The sequence below is a fragment of the Hippocampus zosterae genome, chromosome 2, assembly GCF_025434085.1.
Source record: "Hippocampus zosterae strain Florida chromosome 2, ASM2543408v3, whole genome shotgun sequence".
Lineage (NCBI taxonomy): Eukaryota > Metazoa > Chordata > Actinopteri > Syngnathiformes > Syngnathidae > Hippocampus > Hippocampus zosterae.
This window is the reverse complement of record NC_067452.1, coordinates 23,839,459-23,863,907: the sequence shown is the minus strand read 5'-3', so window position 1 is coordinate 23,863,907 and position 24,449 is coordinate 23,839,459. Positions and strand designations below refer to the sequence as shown.

Here is a 24,449-nt window from a genome sequence, read left to right as displayed (position 1 = left end):
TTGACTTTGTATCGTGCACTTATTGTTGCATATCTATCTTAGTGTGTTGAAATCAGGGTTATCCACAAGGGCACATTTGCAGGAGGGAGAGGAATAGATTTGGTCGTACCTCGAAAGCGGGCCAGTTCATGTGCATGCCGGGTCCGTGGTTGTTGCTGAACCACTTCAGATCCTCTTGTGTGTTTGCCGACAGGATTGTACGTTCCAATTCTCTGTATATTGTGGCGTAGCTGGGGGATGAAAAAGAAAGAAAGTGACATGAAATATCCACCAGAGGACACCCAACGACGCTGTCCACTTTGCAAATGAAACCAACAGTTCCGTTGAAGTTGTGAGCTGAGAGTGCTCTTATTTTAGGATCATGGCAGTCCTGAACTGAAGCTTGTATTTTTCATGAATTTAAACTTGAGCCATCGATCCTTTCATTCTCTTCTGATCAACCAAGCAGTTGCAAGGGTAACAGCCTAAATGGGGAAGCCCAAAACTTGAGAGCTTAAGAGCTTTTCTTTCAGATTCAGCTGCTTCTTTATCGTGACAGCCCGATGCAGAGTTCGCGTCATTGCAGAAGCTGTACCGCTCTTCGCTATAAACTGTTTTTGGTGCATGAACAAAAACAACAGTAGGAATTACGCCTGCATCCGAAGGCGCAGGGAAGCTACTGTCTCGTCTACCAAGGTGAACAGGCATTGAGCCAGGGGAAATCAACCCACACCAGCTTGGCTCATTCACTGGGGGCAATTTCCAGAGTGGAAGAGAGTTCAACCCCTGTCAAGAAGACTGGATCCAAGCTATTTATCCAGATGCGTTTGATTACATCTGGTCGGAACTTCTTGACGGAGCAGACAACTTCCTTGGCTGCCAGAGAGCTGACATTCCACATAGCTAGAGCCAGCTTCTGTAGTTGGGATTGCGCTGACAAATTCTCCAGAGAAAATCGGGTCAAATATTATTTGTTGTCACAAAGTGTTTTAAGCCTTGTTTTGTAGTGATGGGAAAATGAATTTTCATGAATTCAATGTATTTATTAGACTTTGCACGGATCTGATCGGCAGATATTTTGCATTTTATGGCAGGGTCGTTCTGTGCTACCATTGGAAATAATGCAGGGTTTCACAGCAAATACTGTACAGTCGGATTTTTGTAAAAATCCAACATTGGTAAAATTTAAGTGAGCCTGTGTGTGAAATAAACAAGTTGCTAAATAGATTGGTCCATCTTCTGATTGAACAGTGACTAAAAAAATCCAAACTAATTAAACTAAATAATTATCCTAGCTACTTTAGCCTCATGAGGGTTGAGGGCATGCTGGAAGCCAGTCCCAGCTGTCTCCGGGGTGTAGGTGGGGTATACCCAGAACTGGTTGCAAGCCCCTCACAGGGCACACACAGACGAACAACCATTCATGCTCACAATCACAGGTCGGGACAATTTAGAGTGTTCTAATAACCTGCCATGCATATTTTGGGAATATTGGAGGAGACTGGAGTACCCGGAGAAAACCCACGCAGGCACGTGGAAAACATACAAATCAAACACAGGAAGGCCAGAGCCCAGATTCGAACTCTCGATCGCTGCACTGTGAGGCAGAAATGCGAACCAGTCGCCCAAAGTATTTATTGTATGCAATGACAAGTTGCTTCAACCACTTTTATTAGTCAGTTGACTTTCAGTGGCTACTGAGTGAACTGAGCCTGTGCTGAGAGAACTACAGTATACCTGTATAGCGGTCATAGGCAATAGTGCATATGCTGCTTTGCTTGCTTCGCACCAAACATGACAAGCATTTGTTTAACTTAATTGCACTGTACAATGCAAACCAAATGCACTCTTGTACAAACTCCCCTCTTCTTGAAAATTAATTATAATGAATACGAAGTACGAAAATCATTAGACTACCATAATATTTTTTAATGGGATTGAATAATTAATGAACAGCAATTATACCAGGATGAGCGTCACTTCCCAAAAGCTCAAGGCTCAGTTTTGCTTCATGTGCATGACACGCATTCAATTTATCAATTCATAAGTGAGCGTGACATGTTAAAAATAAACCCTTATTTGGTCAGATCAATCATTATATCCTGACTGACATGAATGAAATGAGGAAAAGTGGGTCCTAATTTCTCTCCCTGCATACCGTTGTTACGAACGACCTACTTATTTCACGTGTGAAGAAAGTGGGACTTGTTTCAGCCTCCTACAGGGCAAAGAGTTGTGTGTTTGGTGTTTTCATTGTTTAAGTGTGGCTGACCTTTGGTTCTCTGTGAGGTTGAGGTGGCGTTTGATGTCCAGCAAGGCCTCCTTCAGGAAAGTCAGCCTCTTCACCTCATGCTGCTGGCACTGGTCAAACACCTGCTCCATGCTCTCCATGTAGGGCGGTGCACACTTGTTGAGCTCCTCTAGAGACTTTTCATACTTTTCTTTAGCCTGGGTGAAATTAAAAGGATAAACTCACATGCAAATATCTGTGGCAAGTCACAAAGCCTCCCATGATGATGTCCCGCTTTTTATAATAATAATAATAATACATCACATTTGTAAGCGCCTTTCACAACACTCAAGGACACTGTACAGCCAAGACCAATAGTAAAACACAGATAAAATAATAAATAAAGAAAGAAAGATTTAAGGCGGGTAGGCAAGTCTGAATAGGTGGGTTTTGAGCTGGGTTTTGAATAAGGAAAGAGAGTCAATATTACGAATGTTGGGAGGAAGTGAGTTCCAGAGTTTGGGGGCAGAGCGACTGAAGGCTCTGCACCCCATTGTACTGAGACGGGAAGAGGGTAGAAAAAGGTGGAGGGAGGATGAGGACCTGAGTGAGCGAGAGGGAATGGAGATTTGAAGAAGATCTGACAGATAGGGGGGTGCAAGGTTATGGATGGCTTTGAATGTATAGAGAAGCAACTGCATACAGAGATTGTACTCGCAGTATGCACATATTCAAACTGAAACACAAATGTCCTCAAATTGTTCGTATATCAGCAACTCTAGGAATGCTTTTTTGGATCTACAAAACCAAAGGGGATGGTCGATATAGGTATAACATTTCCTGTCTTTTCCCTACTTTCTGCACATCCTGTTTGCATTTGTCCACTTTCTCGTGGAGTTTCTTCTGCTGGTCCGGTGTGACAGAAGCCTCAGTCTTGCCATTGGCCTCTCGAGCGGCGGCCAGCTTCTCCTCCTTACATGCCATGTGGTAAGCTTTCTTCGCTGTCTCCATCTGCATGTCCAAACATATATTTTGTCACGATCCCACTCACAATCTGATACGAAGACAGGGTACAACAACCGCAGAAAATTTATGCATCAGAATTTGACATTGCGCTTTTCCAGACACACAAAGACGCTTTACAATGATCGTAAGCTCATATTCAAGTTCGGAATCACATACCGCTTTTATTGACTGCTACATGTGTCAATTTGTGTGTCGAATTCAATGTAGAAACAGTAAGTTGTGGCTGATCTAGCAGTTTCTCAAAAAGAGTCGCGTGGATATTGCCATAGTAGGAGTTTTATCAGAACTCATTAGGACAGCAAAGCAGAAAACCAGAGGTTTCAAATCCCGGTCCAAAAAATAAAAACAGCTTGGCTTTAGCCCCAGACTCCAGAGTTGTGATATTCTCAGACTCCAGTTATCACCTGGAGTCTGAGCTCGGCGGATAACTAAATACTTTGGTTGCGGAAAGGATGTGTGCCTGCTATGCAGTGTAATAATAATAATAATAATAATACATCACATTTGTAAGCGCCTTTCACAACACTCAAGGACACTGTACAGCCAAGACCAATAATAAAACACAGATAAAATAATAAATAAAGAAAGAAAGATTTAAGGCGGGTAGGCAAGTCTGAATAGGTGGGTTTTGAGCTGGGTTTTGAATAAGGAAAGAGAGTCAATATTACGAATGTTGGGAGGAAGTGAGTTCCAGAGTTTGGGGGCAGAGCGACTGAAGGCTCTGCACCCCATTGTACTGAGACGGGCAGAGGGTAGAAAAAGGTGGAGGGAGGATGAGGACCTGAGTGAGCGAGAGGGAATGGAGATTTGAAGAAGATCTGACAGATAGGGGGGCGCAAGGTTATGGATGGCTTTGAATGTATAGAGAAGTATTTTGAAGTTGATTCTAAGTTTGACAGGAAGCCAGTGGAGCTGTCGGAGGATGGGGGTGATATGATGGAAGGAGGGGGTTCTCGTGATGATCCGGGCTGCTGAATTCTGAACAAGTTGAAGTTTATGGAGGAATTTTTGATGGACACCGAAGAGGAGTGAGTTGCAGTAGTCAATACGGGAAGTGACGAGACTGTGAACAAGGATAGCGGTGGTGTGCGGAGTGAGTGAGGGACGGAGGCGGTTTATATTGCGAAGGTGGAAATGGGCGGACCGGGTAATGTTATTGATGTGGGAGTGAAAGGATAGTGAACTGTCAAGGATGACACCCAGACTCTTCACCTGGGGGGAAGGAGATATAGTGGCATTATCAATTGTGAGGGAGAAACTGTCGGCTTTGTTTAGAGTGGATTTGGTACCGACGAGTAGGAGTTCAGTTTTATTGCTGTTTAGCTTAAGGAAATTGTGGGTGAACCAAGATTTGATTTCTGAGAGACAGTGAGAGAGGGACGAGGGTGGGAGAGAAGCGTCGGGTTTGCTGGAGAGATAGAGCTGGGTGTCATCCGCAAAGCAGTGAAAGTGTAAGCCAAATTTGCGGAAAATGTTTCCGAGTGGAAGGAGGTAGACAATGAAGAGGAGCGGACCGAGGACAGAACCCTGGGGAACACCAGAAGAAACGGGGAGGGATTGTGAAGTAAAAGAATCAACTTGAATGAACTGAGAGCGGCCAGTGAGATATGAGTGGAACCAATGTAGAGGGGTGTTGGTGATGCCTATGGTAGAGAGTCGATTGAGGAGGATGGGGTGAGAGATTGTGTCGAAGGCTGCACTCAGGTCAAGGAGGATGAGGATGGAGATAAGGCCAGAGTCTGCTGCCATGAGAAGATCGTTTGTGATTTTTATGAGGGCTGTTTCAGTACTGTGACGGGGACGGAAGCCGGACTGGAATTGTTCATAAAGACTATTGTCGGTGAGGTGGGAGTGGATCTGAGAGGCGACAGTTTTCTCCAGAATTTTCGAGATGAAGGGAAGATGGGAAATGGGGCGTAGGTTATTGAAGTCATTGGGATCTGAACCAGTTTTTTTCAGGATTGGTGTGACAGCTGCAGTTTTGAAGAGTACAGGAACAATTCCAGTCGACAGAGAGGAATGGATAATGGCTGAGATGAAGGGAAGCAGAGAGGGTAGGCAGGATTTGACCAGAACTGTGGGGAGGGGATCAAGCTGACAGGAGGAAGTCTTGGATTTAATGATGAGGTCTGAAATTAATGAGAGATGGGGGAGTTCAAAAGAAGAGAACAGTTTGCAAGGGGTGAGAGGTTCAGATGAGGGGAAAGGTACAGAGGAGCCCAGATGCTGGTGGATTCTGTTGATTTTTTCATTGAAAAAGAGGAGAAGTGCATTGCAGGTGTCACGAGAGTAAAAGTGAGGTGGTAGGGAGTCAGGAGGTTGAGTGATTCTGTGTACCGACAGTATACCTCTGATCTTAGTGGCTCTGGATGGATGTGATTCATGTGATAAAAAGACTTTCATCCCTTTCTTTTCTAGAGAGATTGATGAACCCATGTGACGCAGACCATCTTGTTTGTAAGGTAAAGATGCACATTCTACTGGAATAAAACATTCTCTGACCTCCTTGAGTTTTTTTGCCCAGGGTTTCTGAGCCTTCTTAAACCCTTCATCTGCCTCCTTTGCCTCTTTGAAGCCTCCAATCATTTGCTTGTGATAGGCCTCCTTCTGCCAGTTCTTGACTTTCTCCACATCCTCGTTCACCAGGTTGTTCTTGACGTCTTGGTGCAGCTCGCTTACCTTCTCTGCCTCGGTCATTACAGCCAACCAGGCCCTCTCCACAGAGCCGTACTGAGGCCCTGAGAAAAGTCCAATCAATACTGATTTAGATTAGATGTGTCAATTGACGTCAACTTATTGTTTTGAAGCATTCAACCTTTCTCTATGAGCTGTCTCCATCTCTTGGACCAGGCGGTCAGCTGATCCCCGTAAGCTTTTTCTATCTTGGCCCGTTCCTGCAGGCAGCCCATGAGATCATTGCACAGTCGATGGCCATCGTCAAATCTCTTGACAGCACGTTTGTAGTTCCCCACCTGGGAACAAATGACCAACATTGATTACATGTTGTATGGACCATACTGGACTTGTAAGATGCATTAAGACTCATTATTAAGTGTTGCGATTTATCAAAAATATATCCAAAGATGCCCTACAGCTCATCTGCAATGGAATACCCTCCCCATATTGCACATCAGTAGACCTGGCCTGTCTAGTCAACTAGGCCAACTGATACCACTGATCGTACCGTTGTATAATAGTACGGCGTCCATTTCTATTCAGATATGGTACCTTGAGAAGGATTTCCTTAAAAAAATAATAATAATAATACAGGGCCAGGCAGCGTGGCTCCGCGTCATCAGTGCCTGCAGGGGGTTGGGGGGAGGTGAGCTCATGTAGCATGATGGAGAGGATGGGAGGAGTGAGGGGCTCGTGCCCTTGCATGTGTAGTTATGCAATGGCTGTGGCTTGTGTTAGTGTGTGTACATGAGCGTGAGAGTGCACGCACTAATCCCCAAAGTAGTGTGTAGAGCAGGCAGACGAAGGGATGGACGACATAAAAAGAGACGGTAATGAATAGAGGGTGCAGACTGTGCTAATGCTAACCCTCACGAAGAGGCAGTGTAATGTGTGGCTGGTGCAGACGATGACGTGTCTCTGTATGCATGGACTATCACAAACAGAACAACAAAAACACCAACACAGGTGATTTCTACTTATGAATAACATCTTTTCGCACAACATGATCTAGGGTGCGTTATTTGTCTGCAGATGTAACACGTGGTGCACAGCGAGAAAGTCCTCTTCAGAATCATGATGACTGAGGCTTTTTGTACCCTTGTAGCTGAGTGGCATGACACAAAGAAGCCTCTGTACAGAGGGAATTCATTAAGACTAATTAGGTTTTAAAATGGCCTTGCTCTCTTACACAATTGATGCATTTTCATACACATTGACCTTTCTGGAATTTGCATTGTGTCTAAACAGCTTGTGATATTCTTGAACTTGGCTCTACGACAACATCAATGAGTTATTTCTTATAACTGTTTTTTTTCCTTTTACACATTACAATTAAGTTGAATGAATTTTGTATTCATTTTTGATTTATTTTTTTTGGCAGCATGTTGGGCAAGTGGTTGGCATGTCTGTGTCGCAGTTCTAATTTTTTTTTCCATCTTGGCTCTAGCCTTCCTATGTGGTGTTTGCACCCTTTCCCTGTGTTTGTGTGGGTTTTCAGCCTACTACCACAGTTTAAAAACATAAGTGTGTTCGGTCAATTGAAGACTCTAAATGGTATTTGTAGGTCGTTTTCGTGCAAAGAGCCGTTTTAGCAACATAGGGCAACTGAGCTTACACAGAATGATCTCACTGCATTTGAAGTTATTTGTCATTTGGTAGAGGACCAGGGCCAGGTGGTAAACCACAATGCTGCGGACCTCCTTTATCTACCTACTCAGAGCACAGGATGACTGTGTGAACCTGAAAGTCCAAAAGACTTGGAGAGCAAACCATATCTGAATTTACCACCAGCACCATGGGCCACACTGGATGAGGATAGAAATACCATCCTGGACAAAACTCTGAAAAGAGATGACACTAAGAAGATCATGACAGTGATTGAAGATGATGGACTGGATGTGACACCAAACCGTTGGTATGAAAAAAGAAAGACCATAAAGCCATTAGCTGGCGACAGCAGCAGATCAAAAACTTGTGAGGATAGTTAGAGACACTCAAGGAAAGGTGGAAGAAAGCAAGTGAAGAGTAGTCAGTGAATAGTGAGATAAACTCAGAGGTGAGCTCAAAGCTAAGCTAGTTTTGAAGAGAGAGAGAGAGAGATAGAGAGAGAGACAGAGAGAGAGGAAGAAGGAAACATTTTTTTCAATAACCCGCAGCATACTTTTGAAGAAAGCCCAAGGACATGTGCAAAGAAAGGCACACGGAGACACATCTGGATTTATTCCAATACAATACAATAGAATACAATACATGCTGATTTATATAGCGCTTTCACAACAGTGAGTAAATATTCTTTTTTCTCCCACACGAGCTAATCTGAAGGGCCTCAATGCCTCAGAAAACACAGGTAAAACTACAAAGTGCTGTAGAAAGTGGAAGGCCCAGCAAGTTGTGACAGAAGTATACTTATTCTTTCCAAGATGGCGCCAGAGTAGGCAGCCTTCGGCAAGTGCTCTTCAAGAGCCTTGCATTTTTGTTCTTTTTTGCTGTTTTTGTCTTTTGTTTTGTCACATGTTGTTTGTTGTTTCATTGTGTGGACCTGATATGGACTGTTTTCAGCGCTTTTTGGCCACGACATTCGTCAAAGGAGCAGTATCTGTGCTTGGTGGTTGCGCCGTCTCGGCCGCACGCCTGTACCAGCACAGATTTTGATTGGGAGGAATGTCGGCGCCATTGACTGTCGGTGCTGGACAGAGCTGGGGCGCTTGTGTTTTTTTGCGCCAGTAATGGGCAGCATTTTTCACAACCCCGATTTGTTCAGTGGCTATGTCGGCGCTGTTGGACAGTCGGCGTTGGTGCGGCTGGATGGATGGCCGCTGAAGTTGAGGATGAGGAGAGGAGCGTTGGCGATGAACGCCGATGCATATTTGGAACCGTGAGTTGCCGCTTGGAATTGAAATGGATTTCCATGGGACAGGAGAAGTGAACCAATCTCTTTTTTCGTCAATGGATGCTACAGCTTCTTGTTGACTTTGAACTTAGCTTGTAGCCAACGTGTGCACATTTTGAGCATGACGTCTCTGATCCACTGGTTAAAGGACACTTTGATTCTCTCCTCTTTCATCTCAAACCGCTTCAAACAACAAAGCGTGTGACGGAAAAGTGGTTAGGACTGCACGACTGTCCGTGTTTTATGTTATGTGTTGTGTTTATTATTTTACTTTATGTTAACTGTTTTGTAAAGCGCTTTGTTACAGCTGCCGCTGTTGTGAAAGCGCTATATAAATCAGCATGTATTGTATTGTATTGTATTGTATAGAAGTAGATCCCCATTGGAAACACCCAGATCATTTGCATGGTGTTCCAGGGACAACTGAGCCTTGGACACTACAGTAAGAAGCGGTGGAGAAGAGCCAAAGCAGAATTCGTCATCTAGTACAAAGAGTGTGTGGGTAAGCCGAGGAGGAGCGCCAGATGAATGCAACGGGCCAGAGGATGAAGTCCAACGAAGCACAGGAGCGACCCGTGTCTTGGAAGGAACTGTGGGTAAACTGGCCAAGGAATGTTGAGCGTTCTCTCATGCTATGTGATCTGTTGCTATTTCTGGGATCTGGAGCAGAAAGAACTACCCCGGGTTCAATTCCAGCTCCGTCCTCCCTGTGTGGAGTTTGCATGTTCTCCCCGGGCTTGCGTGGGTTTTCTCCGGGTACTCCGGTTTCCTCCCACATTCCAAAAACATGCATGGAAGGCTGATTCATCACTCTAAATTGTCCCTAGGTGTGAGTGAGGGTGTGTGTGGTTGTTCCTCTCTGTGTGCCCTGCGATTGGCTGGCTACCAATTTGGGGTGTCCCCCGCCTACTGCCCGAAGACAGCTGGGATAGGCTCCAGCACCCCCGCGATCCTCGTGAGGATGAAGCGGTTCGGAAGATGAATGAATGAATGAATGAATGAATGAATGAATTTACTTCATCTAAGGCTAAGTATGAATCGAATTAAAATTCGTCCCTGCAATTGGCTGGCGAACAAACTAAGCAATCGCATCCAAAGTAATCTGGGATAGGGTATCCTAATGAGGACGATCTACATAGAAAATGCATGCAAGAGGGGGATATTTTTCTTTTAACTTTCAGAAAATGGGAATGATTATTTTGTGTAAGAGAACAAAGATATTGTAACAAAATCAGACAAAATATGCTCAGTCAAACCAGACATTGTGTCTTACGGTCCACGATGACTGAATTGGTCCATTTTGACAACCATGGAGGCATAACAGTTTTCCACACTGACATAAAAGATTTGTTTGGGTTGCAGGTGAGCTGGATCTTATCGGGGTACACCTTGGACAACCAATCATCGGGTTTATAGTTGACACTCACTTTCACACCAATTCACATCTACAATTAACATAACATCCATTTTATCATTTTTTGAACATGGGTAAAAGCCCGGGTAGTAGGCAAAAACCCACTCAAGTACAAGGGGAACATGCAAAATCCATGCTGGAAGGCCTGAGCCAAAGCCTGACCTCACCTAACCACTCGGCCAAAATATGTTTGTTGTAGTTTTATTTTTCTTATGAACAGAGAACTCACAAATTTGTTGACATAATATTATGTGAGGGACAGAGTCATACTTATAGGTGCCATCTTGTGTTTTCGTACCTCCCAGAAGCTGTCCATGGTGTCGTCAGCACCTGCAGTTGCAGTTTCATCGTAGGAGCCAGACATTTCTGTGGATGATGCAATGGTCTTTCTCAACCAAACCTATGCTCTGCAGCGGCACTCGGCTTCCTGTACACTGAAAGAAAAGAAAGAAAAGAAATGCTTATACAACATACATGAAGCTCCTGGTTGAATATTAACTCACAAAAATAACTAAGCAGGCCTTGCGGTATAACGTGGCAATTACTGAACGGAACAGTTTCAGCGAGATGTTCATAATGGTGGGATAAAAATAGCTTACTCAGCCACACATCTAGTTTCCCTGCCCCAAGGAACAAGAATGCACGTCTCATACTGGCGTGTCCTAGAAAAAATCTGACTGTCATCCCACATGCGTGATTTTGGATCCATCCACTGTCCAAGCCCTGACCCATTACGTGGACACTTACATACAAATCCCACACTTCAGTATTCATATATTTCCTGCAACAGAGTAGCAGCCGCTGGTTTCATTCCAGGCGAATCTCTGACACGTGCTTCATGTGCTTATTTGGTATGTTACCAAAAAGTACATCGAGTTGCGTCTATTTGCATGATTGTTTGGGATGTTTTGTGGTGATCTTTCAACTTGAACAGCCTTCAAATTATATGTGAGGATGAAACTTCTGGTTAAAAAAACAAAACACTCTGACTCTTCATTTCAACTTCAGAGCCTGTACTATTTCACTTCTACTTGAGTAATTATTTGAATGATTACTTTTACCAATTACGTTTTTCTATAGTATAGAATGTGAGTACTTTTCCCATCTCAAGTCAGAAGTGAACTGACTGTTGTATTTTCAAGTTAGTGTCAGTCCACTCATAAGTGGTGCAATTTTGAGTTTGAAAATAAAGGTGCCAAGTAGATGGGCAGTGAGCTGTGACATACAACTGGGCGTACTCCCCCATTTAGAGAGTTAGACAGCCACACGCACACACACACACACACACACACACACACACACACACACACACACACACACACACACACACACGCAGACACAGAGGAGTCACAAAAATATATGTCAGTGCAATAATGAATCAACAACTAATCAAATTAACAATTGTTTTTTAATAATCAATTAATTGTTTAGATGTTTTTTTAAGTAAACAATCAAATCCTCATCATTTCAGCTACTCCTTGGGAAAATGGCAGGTTTGAAACCGAACCGAATAATGTTTAAGGATCCCAGAAATGCAGGCTCAGACAAGCTGCGATAAAAATATTATTTTTACAGAAAAACTGACCCACAAAGTACAAACAGAAATGGCTGATAACAAGGAGCCAGGGGGAAAAAAAGCATCAGCAAAAAGCGTTTGCAAAAGGCAAAGTGACACAGGGAATACACACGAAATGATGAGTCCAATTTCCACCAATACAAGATCAAAAACATTTAGTCTTACCAATATTTATAAAACAAAGAATAAAGAGAGCAATACGACTATGAGCAAGAGAGAACACTTGAGCATAAACACCAAGCAAGGACAATAACGTGACACAGAGCAGGCAATTTAGCAGTCCTTAAATACCGGGCAAAGCTTTGATCGGGAACAAGGAACAAGCTGGAACAAAAACAAAAACAGAATGTCCTGTTTTTTGGTGAAAGGGTGGAAATTAAAATACTGTTTTTATCAGATGCATTGATTAATTGATTAATTGTTTGAAAGATGATTCAAATAATCATTAGTTGCAGCCCTATCATAAAAATATCATAAAAACATGGCAGGCATTGAGTAAATTAAAAACATGGCAAACAAGAGTTTAGGCAGCGACAGCAACAGGGTTGTGCATCCTTTTGCTTGTTCTAGCATGCTGCTGTCGAGGCACCTGAGGCCTCGGCTCAGATTGCTACTAAGCTGTCTTGCTTCGTAACTCCATCGTCATCATCCATCTCCCAGCATGGAATTGTACAAACATCTCTTGGTATGCCGAACATGCTGAAGCTTTCAGCATACGAATAGATTCCTTGCTCCCAACCTGGTGGGGACAGTTCCCCTTCCAACGAGATATGAATGTAGACTTTGAGTCGAAAGCCCTCTATTGAGTTCATATCGACTTATTTCATTGCCGTGGAAGGTTGGTGGAGAAAAATATTTCAAGTGGCCTGATAAAAGCAAAAAAAAAACTATCAGAAAGTTTCAGGGAAAAAAAAAAGATCAACTGCAAGCCCGAAGAAATTATGAACATTATCTTCTCCTGTGATGACAAGAATGCCTAAAGCAGCCTCACAGTTAAGCAGTCATAATCTCAGCAACCATCACACGGTGCTGGTCAAGCAGCCTGTCCCTCAACTGAGTTGTCCAATTACCTTCTGCATTTGTGACGATGGCACCAGGTGACGTGGAAGCCAGTTAAGATCCAGCCTGATGCAACAATCCCCTAACAAGCCAAACAAACTTGCAAAACTTAACTCTGGAAAAACAATCCTGTGCCCTGTACATTTTTGCACATTTGCATGCTTCTATAGGTGGATAGACAATTAGACGGAACTGAAGAGTCAGTCACAATGCACAATTTGCACAAGACTGATGAGTCACAATGTTGCAAACCGCAAAAACAAGACATCCTACAGTTCTGGTCGTGCCAGGCGTCCCGAAAGACAGAGAAAAGAATACAATAGTGGGAGGTGGCACTGCAAGTGTCATGAAATAAGAAATTTCAACACCCTTGGCTGAGGAGGTTGCTATAACGACCACAGTTACTGTTACTAATACTGTTCCCTATTCATCGCAATAATGTCATATTCAAAGTACCCTTTTGATGTACACTTTGTATGTACATTGTCCTGAGTATTCACTTACCATTATTGCCTTCATTTGAAAAAAACAAAACAAAACAGCAAAACACACTTGAAGGTTTGAAGATGGGGTCGTCCAAAAATATCCCTATAAATAGGTGATCTCAAAGATAAACCAAATGTTGATATTGACCTCTGTAGCCAATGTGAACCCAGAGACGACGAGTGCCACCAAACAAACGTGTCTCAGAGGCTGAGAGATAATCCTGCGCTGTTCCACTTGAATGGCTTTGGAGGGGGAGGGAGCCCGGCGAGAAGATGCGCAAAGAGGTGGATCGGACACAAACGCAAAGTTGACATGCAAATTCAACTCTGGCAGCACATCACTGTGGCCGTGGCCACTTCATTCATAAATCGAAGTGGCGATGCAAAGTTGTTTGTTGAGCTCGTGCCTTTTGGGTTGGGTTCCTGTCCATTTAATTGTATGAATTACACGAATTACAATTCACAGGGTAGAGCTTTCTCAACATTGGCATGTTTAACACATTAAATTAGAGGTGCACCAATTACTCGACAACGGATCGATTATCAAATTAATCTAAATCCGTTTTGATAAATGATTAATTGTAAAAGGCATTTACAAACTTGTTTTTTAATTGAGGGATGAAAATTTAAAAACAAAGCAAAAACAAAAACAACAATGGTTTTTTTTAAAGCTTTTATGTCGTCTTCAATGAACCAAACGTATACTTTAGTACATGGTTTAGACTGCAAGCACAGAGAGAAAATGCGGAGTAAATCCAGAACTAAAAGGAAGTCTTGCGCAGGTTCTTGACACTGTGTCCACAATGAGCCACTTACAGCATGGGGAACCACAACATGAAAGCTTGTTACAGTAAGAAGATTTCAAAAAGCTGAACTAACTTTACCCTGCTGTACATTAGCGCTTCTGACTGCTTAGACAACAATGGTTCAGACTTAATATCGGACGGTCTGTAAAATAATAATGTTCGCTTCTTATGTTGTGACAAAAATTTGCCCAGGCGACAAGCTCTTAGTTTTTACGGAAGGGGGAGGTTTGAAAGGCCCGAACAAACTGTGTTACCCCCACCCACCTCCGCCCCCTCCCCCAGGGCTAAAACAGGACACCATAGGCTCAAGCTAGACAGAGGGAGGTCTTTCATTGAGACATGGGCTTCGGCAGAGTGACACTGGGCTGACAGACACAAACAGAGTGAGACAGCAGCGTCTGGGTGGTGACAAGCGATGGAGATAGACACAGAGGCAGGGAGGGATGTGACATGAAGGGAGGCAAGGCACGAGCGATGGGACGGCAGCTGGAGGGAAGGTGCAGCGATCCCGGGGAGCAGGGCGGACGGAGAACGGCCATTCGTCTCTCGGTGGTTGCCAGGAAACAGTGCCGCCTGGTGCAGATTTCACTGTCATGGAGATAACTGTCCAAGTGACAACGCACATGATGTATGACAACCTTTTTCCCAACAAACATTAACATTAACATGCGCAGAACCACAGTTCAATCATGGAAAGAAAAAATGCAGAGAGCGCTGCTCCATTTTTTTGAACTGAGGACGTTAGTATTGTTGGGAAGTGAGGGGATGGCAACGATGTAGCTGCTAATCAACCAAAACAGCAGGATGCACACTCAGTTTGCATGTTAGGTTCCACTGGTCAACAGCAAATTTGAATCCGTGTGTTAGATTTTTAAACACAACTTCAAATATGTTTGACATAATGCCAAAAGCTGGCGGCCCGCTAGTCCAGTGGTTAGCTCATCGACTTCACAGTGCAGAGGTACAGGGTTTAATTCCAGCCTCCCTGTCTGGAGTTTGCATGATCTCCCCGGGCCTGCGTGGGTTTTCTCCGGGTACTCCGGTTTCTTCCCACATTCCAAAAACATGCATGGCAGGTTGATTGATCACACTAAACTGTCACTAGGTGTGAATCTGAGCATGGATGGATGTTCGTCTCTGTGTGTCCTGTGACTGGCTGGCAACCGATTCAGGGTGCTCCCCGCCTACTGCCCGAAGACAGCTGGGATAGGCTCCAGCACCCCCCCCCCCCCCGCAACCCTAGTGAGGATCAAGCGGTTCGGAAAATGAATGAATGAATGAATAATGCCAAAAGCATATTGCTATAGCTAAGACTGAGCTACACTAAATATGTAGCGAGTGAGTAACATTCCCTGACACTTATCCAAGACTGGGAACTTGGTACTGCTCAATACTGTTCTGAAAAAAAGCTCAGAATCCAAATACTTTTTTTTTAACTAGCGTGATTCACCAAAAATGGGTCCACAACCCACTTTTGCAACACGACACAGCAGTTGAGAAATATCATGAAGTAAATAAAAGATAGACTCCGCGGTAACCCAATAAGAGAGTGATGTTGACAGACTTTGTGGAGGGTGAGCTAACTTTACGAGTGTATGTCTGCTGGATGCAAAATCCAAATGTAGACTGACGTTTCAGAATTAGAGCTGGAGCCGCTCCTCTGTCACTCCTCATTGGGAAACCGCTAGCCTATCCAACGTGAAGAGAACCCCTGAGCAAGCCCCGCGCTAATTTGTGTCTCTGGCTTCAAAAGCAATGTTTTGCTCGGGCTCGCAAGCTAAAAAAGATAGTGTGTTAAGGTCGTTAGCATAATAATCAATTAGACTGCTGGGGCTGTGTTTTTCATCACACCACATGTCGCCATCACTTTTTTCATCCAGTAAATTTGCAAAACAGCTGATGACATTGCTTTCATAAGCTTTTCCTTCAGAACGAATTGTATGCAGGCTTGTGCTGTGGATCATGGCAGAAAACTAGAAAAATATATAGTAAAGGGATGAGTCAGCTACCTTTTCATGAACGCCTCCAGCAATGCTACACCAGTCAAGGTTCTGCATTCTTTCGGCCTTGTGAGGGATTTTCCTCATGTATTGTTCTTGTAAATAGAGAGTATATTTTTTTCTGAATCAACTACAACGAGGAATATATCAATTTTCATGTATTCACTTGAATAAAAAGGACCCAAAGTATAATCAATGGTTATCAGATCTAAAAAATGATTGATCTTAAACTGCTCCACAGAAAGGTGTGAGGCTGTGCTTGACGACAAGTCACAGACATCGAGCCAGATCGAGAGCGTCTTTGCTCATTCTAACATCTGAGATGTTGTGGTCTCTGCCCCAGCTTCAAGAACAAGTAGTCGGGGCAAAGATATCTATTTTGTTGATGCAATCAGCTGTGACTAGCTAAGAATGGGTGTTTACAGTGTTGGTACTAATTTAGTATTGTTAGCGCTGCTATTGAGTTGAAGTTGGACAGTGTTCTCCTTGGCTCTTTGCACTTTCGTAATTGTTTGCTATTAAGAAAGGCCAAGTTTATTAATCGCATTCATTCACGCGAGTGGGTGGCGCGGCTTTTGTGAGACGCAAGGGGGATAAGAGAGGTGCGGCTATACTTCAGATTCCTCGCACTTTAATGCTGCTCTAGTTAGCATTGATGTCGAGTTCAGCTTCCTATACCTGACGTGGTGCACATCATTCACCGTAAAGTAGTTGCGTCTTCATTTGGCTGCTGCCGAGCGGTGCACTCTATTTTTCATCAGCTGCTTCAAGGCGAGCTTCATCAATAGTTAGCTCCACACAATCTGTCTCTGGTTATTGCACGGATGCTCGAAAATCAAGTGAAAGCAATGAAAAGGAACATGTTAGTCAAGTGATGTTAGTTTCAGAATCATGTTCGCCTCAAGCCGTCCATGTGGACAAGACATCCATATACACACTTGTAGAGAAACATACTGTATATAAATACAAAGATATAATCATAATTGAACATGAGTACCCAGCACCTTCCTAACCCACCTTTGGCTCACACATTCTATAGGTGACTACTCAGCTTTCCACGCACATTTGCATCGAGTGATGATTGCACCCAACGTCCTGCATGAATGATGCTGCAGTGTTACGTAACGTGCAAGGCTTTTGCCACCAGCCTCCCAGTGACAGCATGGAGGAGGAGAGAGGCGGTGGCGCAGACGTGTGTGTGTGTGTGTGTGTGTGTGTGTGCGTGTGTGTGTGTGTGTGTGTGTGTGTGTGTGTGTGCGTGTGCGCGTGTGTTGGGCAAATAGGGATGGACAGAAGAGCAGAATGAAGGGGCAACAGGCTCTGTGAAATGAGCTTTTGTGAGACAGCACACTCACTACATTGATGTTGACGCACATGAAGTAGCTTGAGATTGCAGCACACATTAGGGCATATTCTCCCATGTGCCTAAATCAGAAAAGACACGCCAATGTACACCTTTTTGGCTGACTTATGTCTTCACGGAATGGATGCACTCTGGGTGAAGTGACTTTGAAATGAGCGTGTTCCCTATTTATAACTCGCCTGGGCCGTATTCTCCCCAAGCCTTTACTCTTGCGTGTTCCTGAGGCTGTAGTAAATCCAGTACCCCGTAAAGGGGAAACCTCATATTGCACGGTTTGAGTCATTTCACAGCCGCTGTTGGTGGGTGCTGTTAGTCACCGGCCGGGGTGGGGGAATCTTTATTATACGAAACTGATATCAGAACATTGACATATATAAATTGGTTAAAAACAAAAAACGATCAAATGTGCACCAAATGGAGAAAATATATTAAAAGAATGGGTAAAAATTAGAATAAATTACAATAAGGCTCTTCTCAACATGCACATTTGTCCCACTCCTCTCATGCTCTCTAAAAATTTTTAAAATGTGCACATTTGATAGTCCAACGGCTTGTTACTGGAGCAATACCCTCAAGAGTTCACTTTTTGTACACCTTATTCGGGGTACTGTAACTCTTGGGACAATAATGATTTGTATCATTTGTAGGCAAATGTGTACCATGTAGTATATATTATATCTAGCTTAGGTTACGTATTTGTACTATTTCTACAACTATCTGTAACTATGTAATTGTACAGATTGGCCTGCAAAACGATTCAATCACCACAACTGATCAGTGTTTAAATTGTTTCTCCACGTTCTTTTTATTATTATACTCTGGATGACAGTTATTTAAGATTTATTCTGGATAGTCATTGCTTAATCACACAGGCCCTCTTGCAATTCAAAAAGAAGTAGGCCATTTGGAACAATCGTTTTGAACCAAAATCAGATGCATCTGAAAACCAAAGAATTTATTCATTTTGTCTTAATTAGCCAAAATCACAACAGAATCCACTTGTTTGACATTAAATTTGCTGAAAACGTTTTCATTTGCCCACCCCTAGTAAGGATGAAAATGCTTCAATGAGTTCAGTGGCTTGTGTCATTCTATTTGCTGCAATACAATGTGAATAACAAGGACGTCTACGTGGGCTGATGACAGACGCGATATGCCGAAGATCATGGACAGTTAATGATGGCTGAGGTATGATCAACAAATGTGAGCTACATTTCATTGATTTTGGCACAAAGCATGTTCAAATGCCAAGTCATTTCATTCTGGGGGTATTAATCATAGAAGGATCTTGCTATTTCCGTAGGGCAGTGATATTGATGAACAAGAAACTGCGCCTCAAATATCCAAACACACAAAATTGTTGCATAAAAAGGTTGCTCTCGTTGGACAGTAAGAAATAAAGCAAACATGCTTAATACAGGCGACCCGCTGGTCGACTGGTTCGCACGTCGGCCTCACAGTGCAGAGGTGCAGTGTTTGATTCTGGCTCGGGCCTTTATGTGTAGAGTTTGCATGTTCTCCCTGTGCCTGTGTGGGTTTTCTCCGGGTCCTCCGGTTTCCTCCCACATTCCAAAAACACTCATGGCAGACTGATTGAACACTCTAAACTGTCCCTCGGTGTGAGTGTGAGCGCGGATGGTTGTTCGTCTCTGTGTGCCCTGCGATTGGCTGGCAACCGGTTCAGGGTGTCCCCCGCCTACTGCCCGAAGATGGCTGGGATAGGCTCTAGCACCCCCTGCAACTCTAGTGAGGATAAACGGATCAGAAAATGGATGGATGGATGAGTGGATGCTCAATACAACAAACAGGCATGATATGCAAATCAACACGTGTGTTAATCACACAAGCTTTTAGCATAAAAGCAGATCTGATGCAAAGTATACTCAGTGTAATCCTCTCTGCTGTTTCCACCAAGGACAGAGTCTCCTCCCATGCGTGCACTCCATTCGTAAGGTCACCGCCTTTTTTCACACCCTGTCACACACTGCTGTATCCACCTCTCATAGTTGAAATGCCCTTACCAACTCTTTCTATTGCAGGGTATTTGGGGGTGTCAGGTAAAACAAACAACCCTTTTTTTTCTCCACATCGTCCTCTGTGGCCCACACTCCTGATGTATGAACAATATTAAGCTCACAATGAAGAGCCACGTTGCTCTATGTGACAACATCAATGCAGGTTTCGAGATCTCTCTCAAGATCAAAATAACAGCTAAAAAAACGAGTATCTTCAGTCGCTCCTGTTACTCCAACATTTATTATGGTCAGTTTGAAAACCGAGAAGGGGGGCCTGGGGAATAAAAATTAAAGAAACAAATAAATAAATATGGTAAATGAAACAAACGAGCAAGAACTCTGATGCACCGCTGCCAAATGTTATAAATCATCCATATTTTGTTATGGAAAGCACTGAACGCCAACTTGGTGCACCAGTAACCAGATGAAAAAAGATATCCAGCCCACGTAGCGATTAAGAAATACGATGCAGAGCCGCAGGTTCGCCTTCACGTCCGCTGTCAACACAGCACAAGTTGCTCATCATCGCCTCCACGGCAGCGGATAAACTACACTTCTGACAAGTATGGTAAACAAGGCGTAATTAACAAGAGAAAGATGGAGAACTCATGCTAATTGCTAAGCTATCGCTGCATGTTGCGGGACACTGAAATAAGGGATTGGGTGATGCAGGACACTTGTCACATATGACTGGCTGCAGCCAACTTTGAACATCAAATTAGAAGACAGTTTATTTACGTTTTTCTCAGCTGTATTGGAACATTTCTCAGAACAGAATTGGATTTCTTGAAACTTGTCCAATTTTCACAACACTTTTGTTATATAATTCTCTGCTGTTTCCGAGATTATCAATGGTTTTAGTCATCTTAATTAAAATGTATGACAATGGGTCTCTGTTCAATTGTTTCACACCCCTCAACATTTTTCCATTATTTCATCATACAAGTGTTAACATGCAAAATGGTTGAACAACTTATCGTAATATGTCAACCAAAATGTTTCTATGCGACTTTATTTCCCAGGTGACTGAAGAAGTAGCTCAACCAATGATCAACCAATTTCAGAAAAATTCTAATCTGGATGGGAATTTGTGGCACACTGGAAGTAGAACGACAGCACTGGAATTGCTTCAGCGTTGCATGTACTATTTTCCCTCAGGAGGTTGTGCCATGTCCATTTCAACTTTTTTCTTTTTTTAGCTTTTTTTCTTTGTGCTATGCAGTGTTGTCTTTTCATTTCTGTATCAACATGAGATGGTTTGTCAACAAATTACATTGCGGACATTAAAAATTAAATGAATCTTTGCCGGTCTCTATCAATCAGTCTTCCCTCTACACTAAGGTTCTATTTACAGGTTAGAAGAATGGTCATCAAAACTTAAGCTGCAGTATACATCTGAACATCCCTCCAAATTACACCATTTTTGTGACAACATAACTAAGCAATTTGACTGTCTTATACATACACAATGCCACAAAGACATGTTCTGCTGCCAATGACGCATTTAGTGAGACAAACATTTACTTTTGAGAGTTGTACTAAGGACCTTCAAGAAAAAAAAATGGCTTTTGGAGACAAACCATGATGTTTTGCAATTCGTACAAATTGTTTGAAGAAATGTACTTATTGTTTGGTAAATTCCAATTCTGATCTGAGAAGTGCACCAAAGCAACTGAGAAGAACTGTCTGGAGTGTCTGGAGACTCTTACAAAGGTATGTGAAACACACACAGGAAATGAAATAGGACCTCCCAGCACATGTCAGCCGAGAGGAGGGGCCTATAGGGGTAAACGTATATTAATATGATAGGTATTTATATTACAAGATAGCCTTTAACAGTCCCACAATGGAAACAATTTGCATAATATCAACTGCAATAGCAGATACAGAAAATACAAAAATGGCATGAAGGGGTGAAACCATTTGTACAAACATAATGTACAAAATAGAAACATAAGCTATCGTTGGTGCCTAAACTATCTCATCCAATCTATCAGCGATGTTATTTTTTTTGTTTGCAAAAAAAATAAAGAGTGCAGAATTTCAAATTTGACTTATGAGATCTTATTAATGTAATAAACTTGCTTTCTTTACTGTGGTTGTGAACAGAATTGATAAAGGCAAATAAACACAGATATTTCTGACCATGGAGTGTTGGAACGCTCATACATGTTCAGTCAGGCTGCAACTGCATCCACCATTTAAAGCTTGATGCAATAAATACATTACCATAAACATTGGAGCCATCATTTAGCAATGATGATGGTTATACAGTACCGTAATGATTATGTTGTGCAACTGAACCATATGCATTATTTTATTTTATCTTATTGCACAATATACTGCAATCACTGTCCGCTGGTAAATGTCTTGACGAAATGTAGAAAATATGGAAATTCAGACAAAATATTCTGGAAGTGTATTTATATAGGCTGGCAACTCGGCTAATCACAGTCCTTTTGTGTTTTTTGTTATTGTAAAGTGTCCTTGGGTGTCTTGAAAGGCGCTTATAAATAAAATGTATTATTATTATTATTATTATATATGTGCTTCAGCGAAATGCGGTGGGGGCAATAAACAAGTGAATGGTAAGAGATGAATGCAAAACTCAAATCTGAGGTGGTAATGATTCATTCAGTGATTACACTGACAGGTAATTGCCTTGGTTTAAAAAAAAGTCAAACATGTAAACAAACTCCAGGCATCGTATGTCGAGATGATGGATGGATGGATGGTTAACGGATAGATAGATACATGGTTAGATAAATAACATGGAATCACCCTCCCTGATGGTATGATCATTATCTTCTCTTTCTTAGGGGCACCTTGGCCCTTGGTAGACACCCACTCGGGCAACGTGAGCAATCAGAACCTTGGACAGTTCCGCACTAAGCAGCCTGTCCGTCAGCTTCTATGTCACTCACTCTTTGAAAAAACGAATGATTTCGATTGAAAGCAATTCAGGCGAAACGCCTTGATGGCTGCTGTGTCATTTGTGAGCTGCACCATTTCTTGTGGACAAAATGTTAACTCGCCCCTAAAATGCAGAGCGTCTACACAAACACACATACCGCCTCAGATAACAAGTGCGGCTGCAGCGTGATGCTTCCATCAATTGTAAACATGTATGCATTTTATATCATTTTAAATACCACATGCACCAAAACCAAATGTGGTTCGACCTCTCTGCTGCTGCTGCTCGTTGTCAAAAAAGAAAAACAATGACAAGAGAGATGACTCCTCGCTGAGCTGTGACAACCAATTACATAACGGCACAGAGGGGCGCTCGCATTGAGATTCCTGTCCTCTCCACAAAAAATCCATCTCAGAGATATAACAGGCAGTTATTTCTAATTAACAACATTTGTGTGCTTTTCGTTCGAGTGTTCTTGTTTTTCCATATGGTGCATGGAAAGGGGAGAAATTGTATCAGTGTATAAGTCTTTTCCAGACATGGCCACCATCTCCACCTACTACAATAACATGGCAACAACCTTTGAGGGCGCCACTGTTCCCATTTACCCTACATGCAGGGGGGGGGGGGGGCACACCAAATCGCTATTGCAGCTTATCCGAGACAAAAATGCGTCATTAAACTAAACTAAACAAAACAGATTGTATTTATTTCATACATAAATGGTCTGCCCGATAAAACAATTAAATTCCGTGCCGAGCAACAGAAACACGCCATGACGCAAGATGTTTCATTTGAAAACAACAGCACATACAATAACGCGTGCATAATTTAGCTGCTACACAAGTGCCAACGATCGTGAACGGATCGTGCTGGCAAATGACGCGATGAGATTCCTGTACCCGAGCTAAACAATTATGGAAGGATGCAAGTAGCTGCGCATCTAAAAAGCGCAAAACGTGGCGCACTCGCTTACCAGATACACAGTGCTTGCCGAGCTGCACCGAGTCCAGCCTAGCCTTGACTGCAAATGATTCAGTATTTCCCCTTGCGGTAACAGAAGGTGACCTCCGCAAGACTCTGCAGCCTGATCACGATGCACGCAGCAAGAGGGAGCACAACAGCACCGCACAGGCGCGACGTGGGAGGATGCCCCGCGGTGTCCTTTCAAAGGATCACACAAAACTGATTGCAAGACGTGGCTGACACAACACATTATGATTAGTATTATTATAACGATTACTATGATTATTTATTAGATTTGAATACATTCAATTCCAACCTTTGTTTTAACAGAGAATCTTCTTAGTGGGACCGATTCATTAAATCGTCACTTCTGTTCTTGTCAATCAAGTCCACTTGACACATACAATACAATACAATACATGCTGATGGAGTGGGCCGTGGGAGGGTGTGGGTGTGAGATGTATAGATTTATTTGAAGAGCCCTCTTTGTGAAAGCATCTATGGTGTGCAAACGCTGCACACTTTCCAATGAAAGGATTTGTTTAGTGTCTTTGCTCTGTAAATGTTAAAGACTCCTACCTCTCATAATGGGAGAGATTATATACTTTCATGATTATGGTTTCAAACAGTCATGCGCATTAACCAATTGTTTTGCGATGCAGTATTATTCATTCATTCATTCATCTTCCGAACCGCTTTATCCTCACTAGGGTCGCGGGGGGTGCTGGAGCCTATCCTAGCTGTCTTCGGGCACTAGGCAGGGGACACCCCGAATTAGTTGCCAGCCAATCACAGGGCACACAGTAGTGATCGGGAAATGGCGCTTCATGAAGCACTTGTGATATTTTGTACTCTTCTAGATGGTGCTCCCGGTTTAAAGATAAGACTAGTGCAATACCCCATTTTCAATATATTTGGAGCAGCAAAACCACATCCCCCCCCCCCCCCCACCAAAAGCAAAAACCAAGTATCTACTTCGTGTGCGTCAAATTCAAACTTAAAATGGCAACAGTGATACATAATGAAAAGGAATTGCAGTTGAGGTGCTTT

At 42.9% G+C, this 24,449-nt stretch overlaps 1 protein-coding gene across 2 annotated transcripts in view; it reads right to left on the bottom strand.

Annotated features, from left to right (window-relative positions):
• LOC127595612 (protein kinase C and casein kinase substrate in neurons protein 1-like) overlaps nucleotides 1-23,744 on the bottom strand; it is a 29,030-nt gene extending 5,286 nt beyond the window's left edge. The window contains exons 1-8 of one of the 2 annotated variants that reach the window (XM_052057247.1): nucleotides 23,716-23,744; nucleotides 23,410-23,597; nucleotides 10,514-10,649; nucleotides 6,051-6,207; nucleotides 5,738-5,973; nucleotides 3,065-3,220; nucleotides 2,252-2,427; nucleotides 110-230 (exon numbers count right to left, since the gene is read on the bottom strand). In XM_052057247.1, the coding sequence (XP_051913207.1) occupies nucleotides 110-230; nucleotides 2,252-2,427; nucleotides 3,065-3,220; nucleotides 5,738-5,973; nucleotides 6,051-6,207; nucleotides 10,514-10,579 (912 nt within the window). In that variant the 5' untranslated portion in view covers nucleotides 10,580-10,649; nucleotides 23,410-23,597; nucleotides 23,716-23,744. Of the gene's footprint in view, nucleotides 1-109; nucleotides 231-2,251; nucleotides 2,428-3,064; nucleotides 3,221-5,737; nucleotides 5,974-6,050; nucleotides 6,208-10,513; nucleotides 10,650-13,354; nucleotides 13,525-23,409; nucleotides 23,598-23,715 lie in introns of those variants that run through there. The other variant, XM_052057248.1, reaches the window with a different exon arrangement.
• Nucleotides 23,745-24,449: the final 705 nt, after the last annotated feature.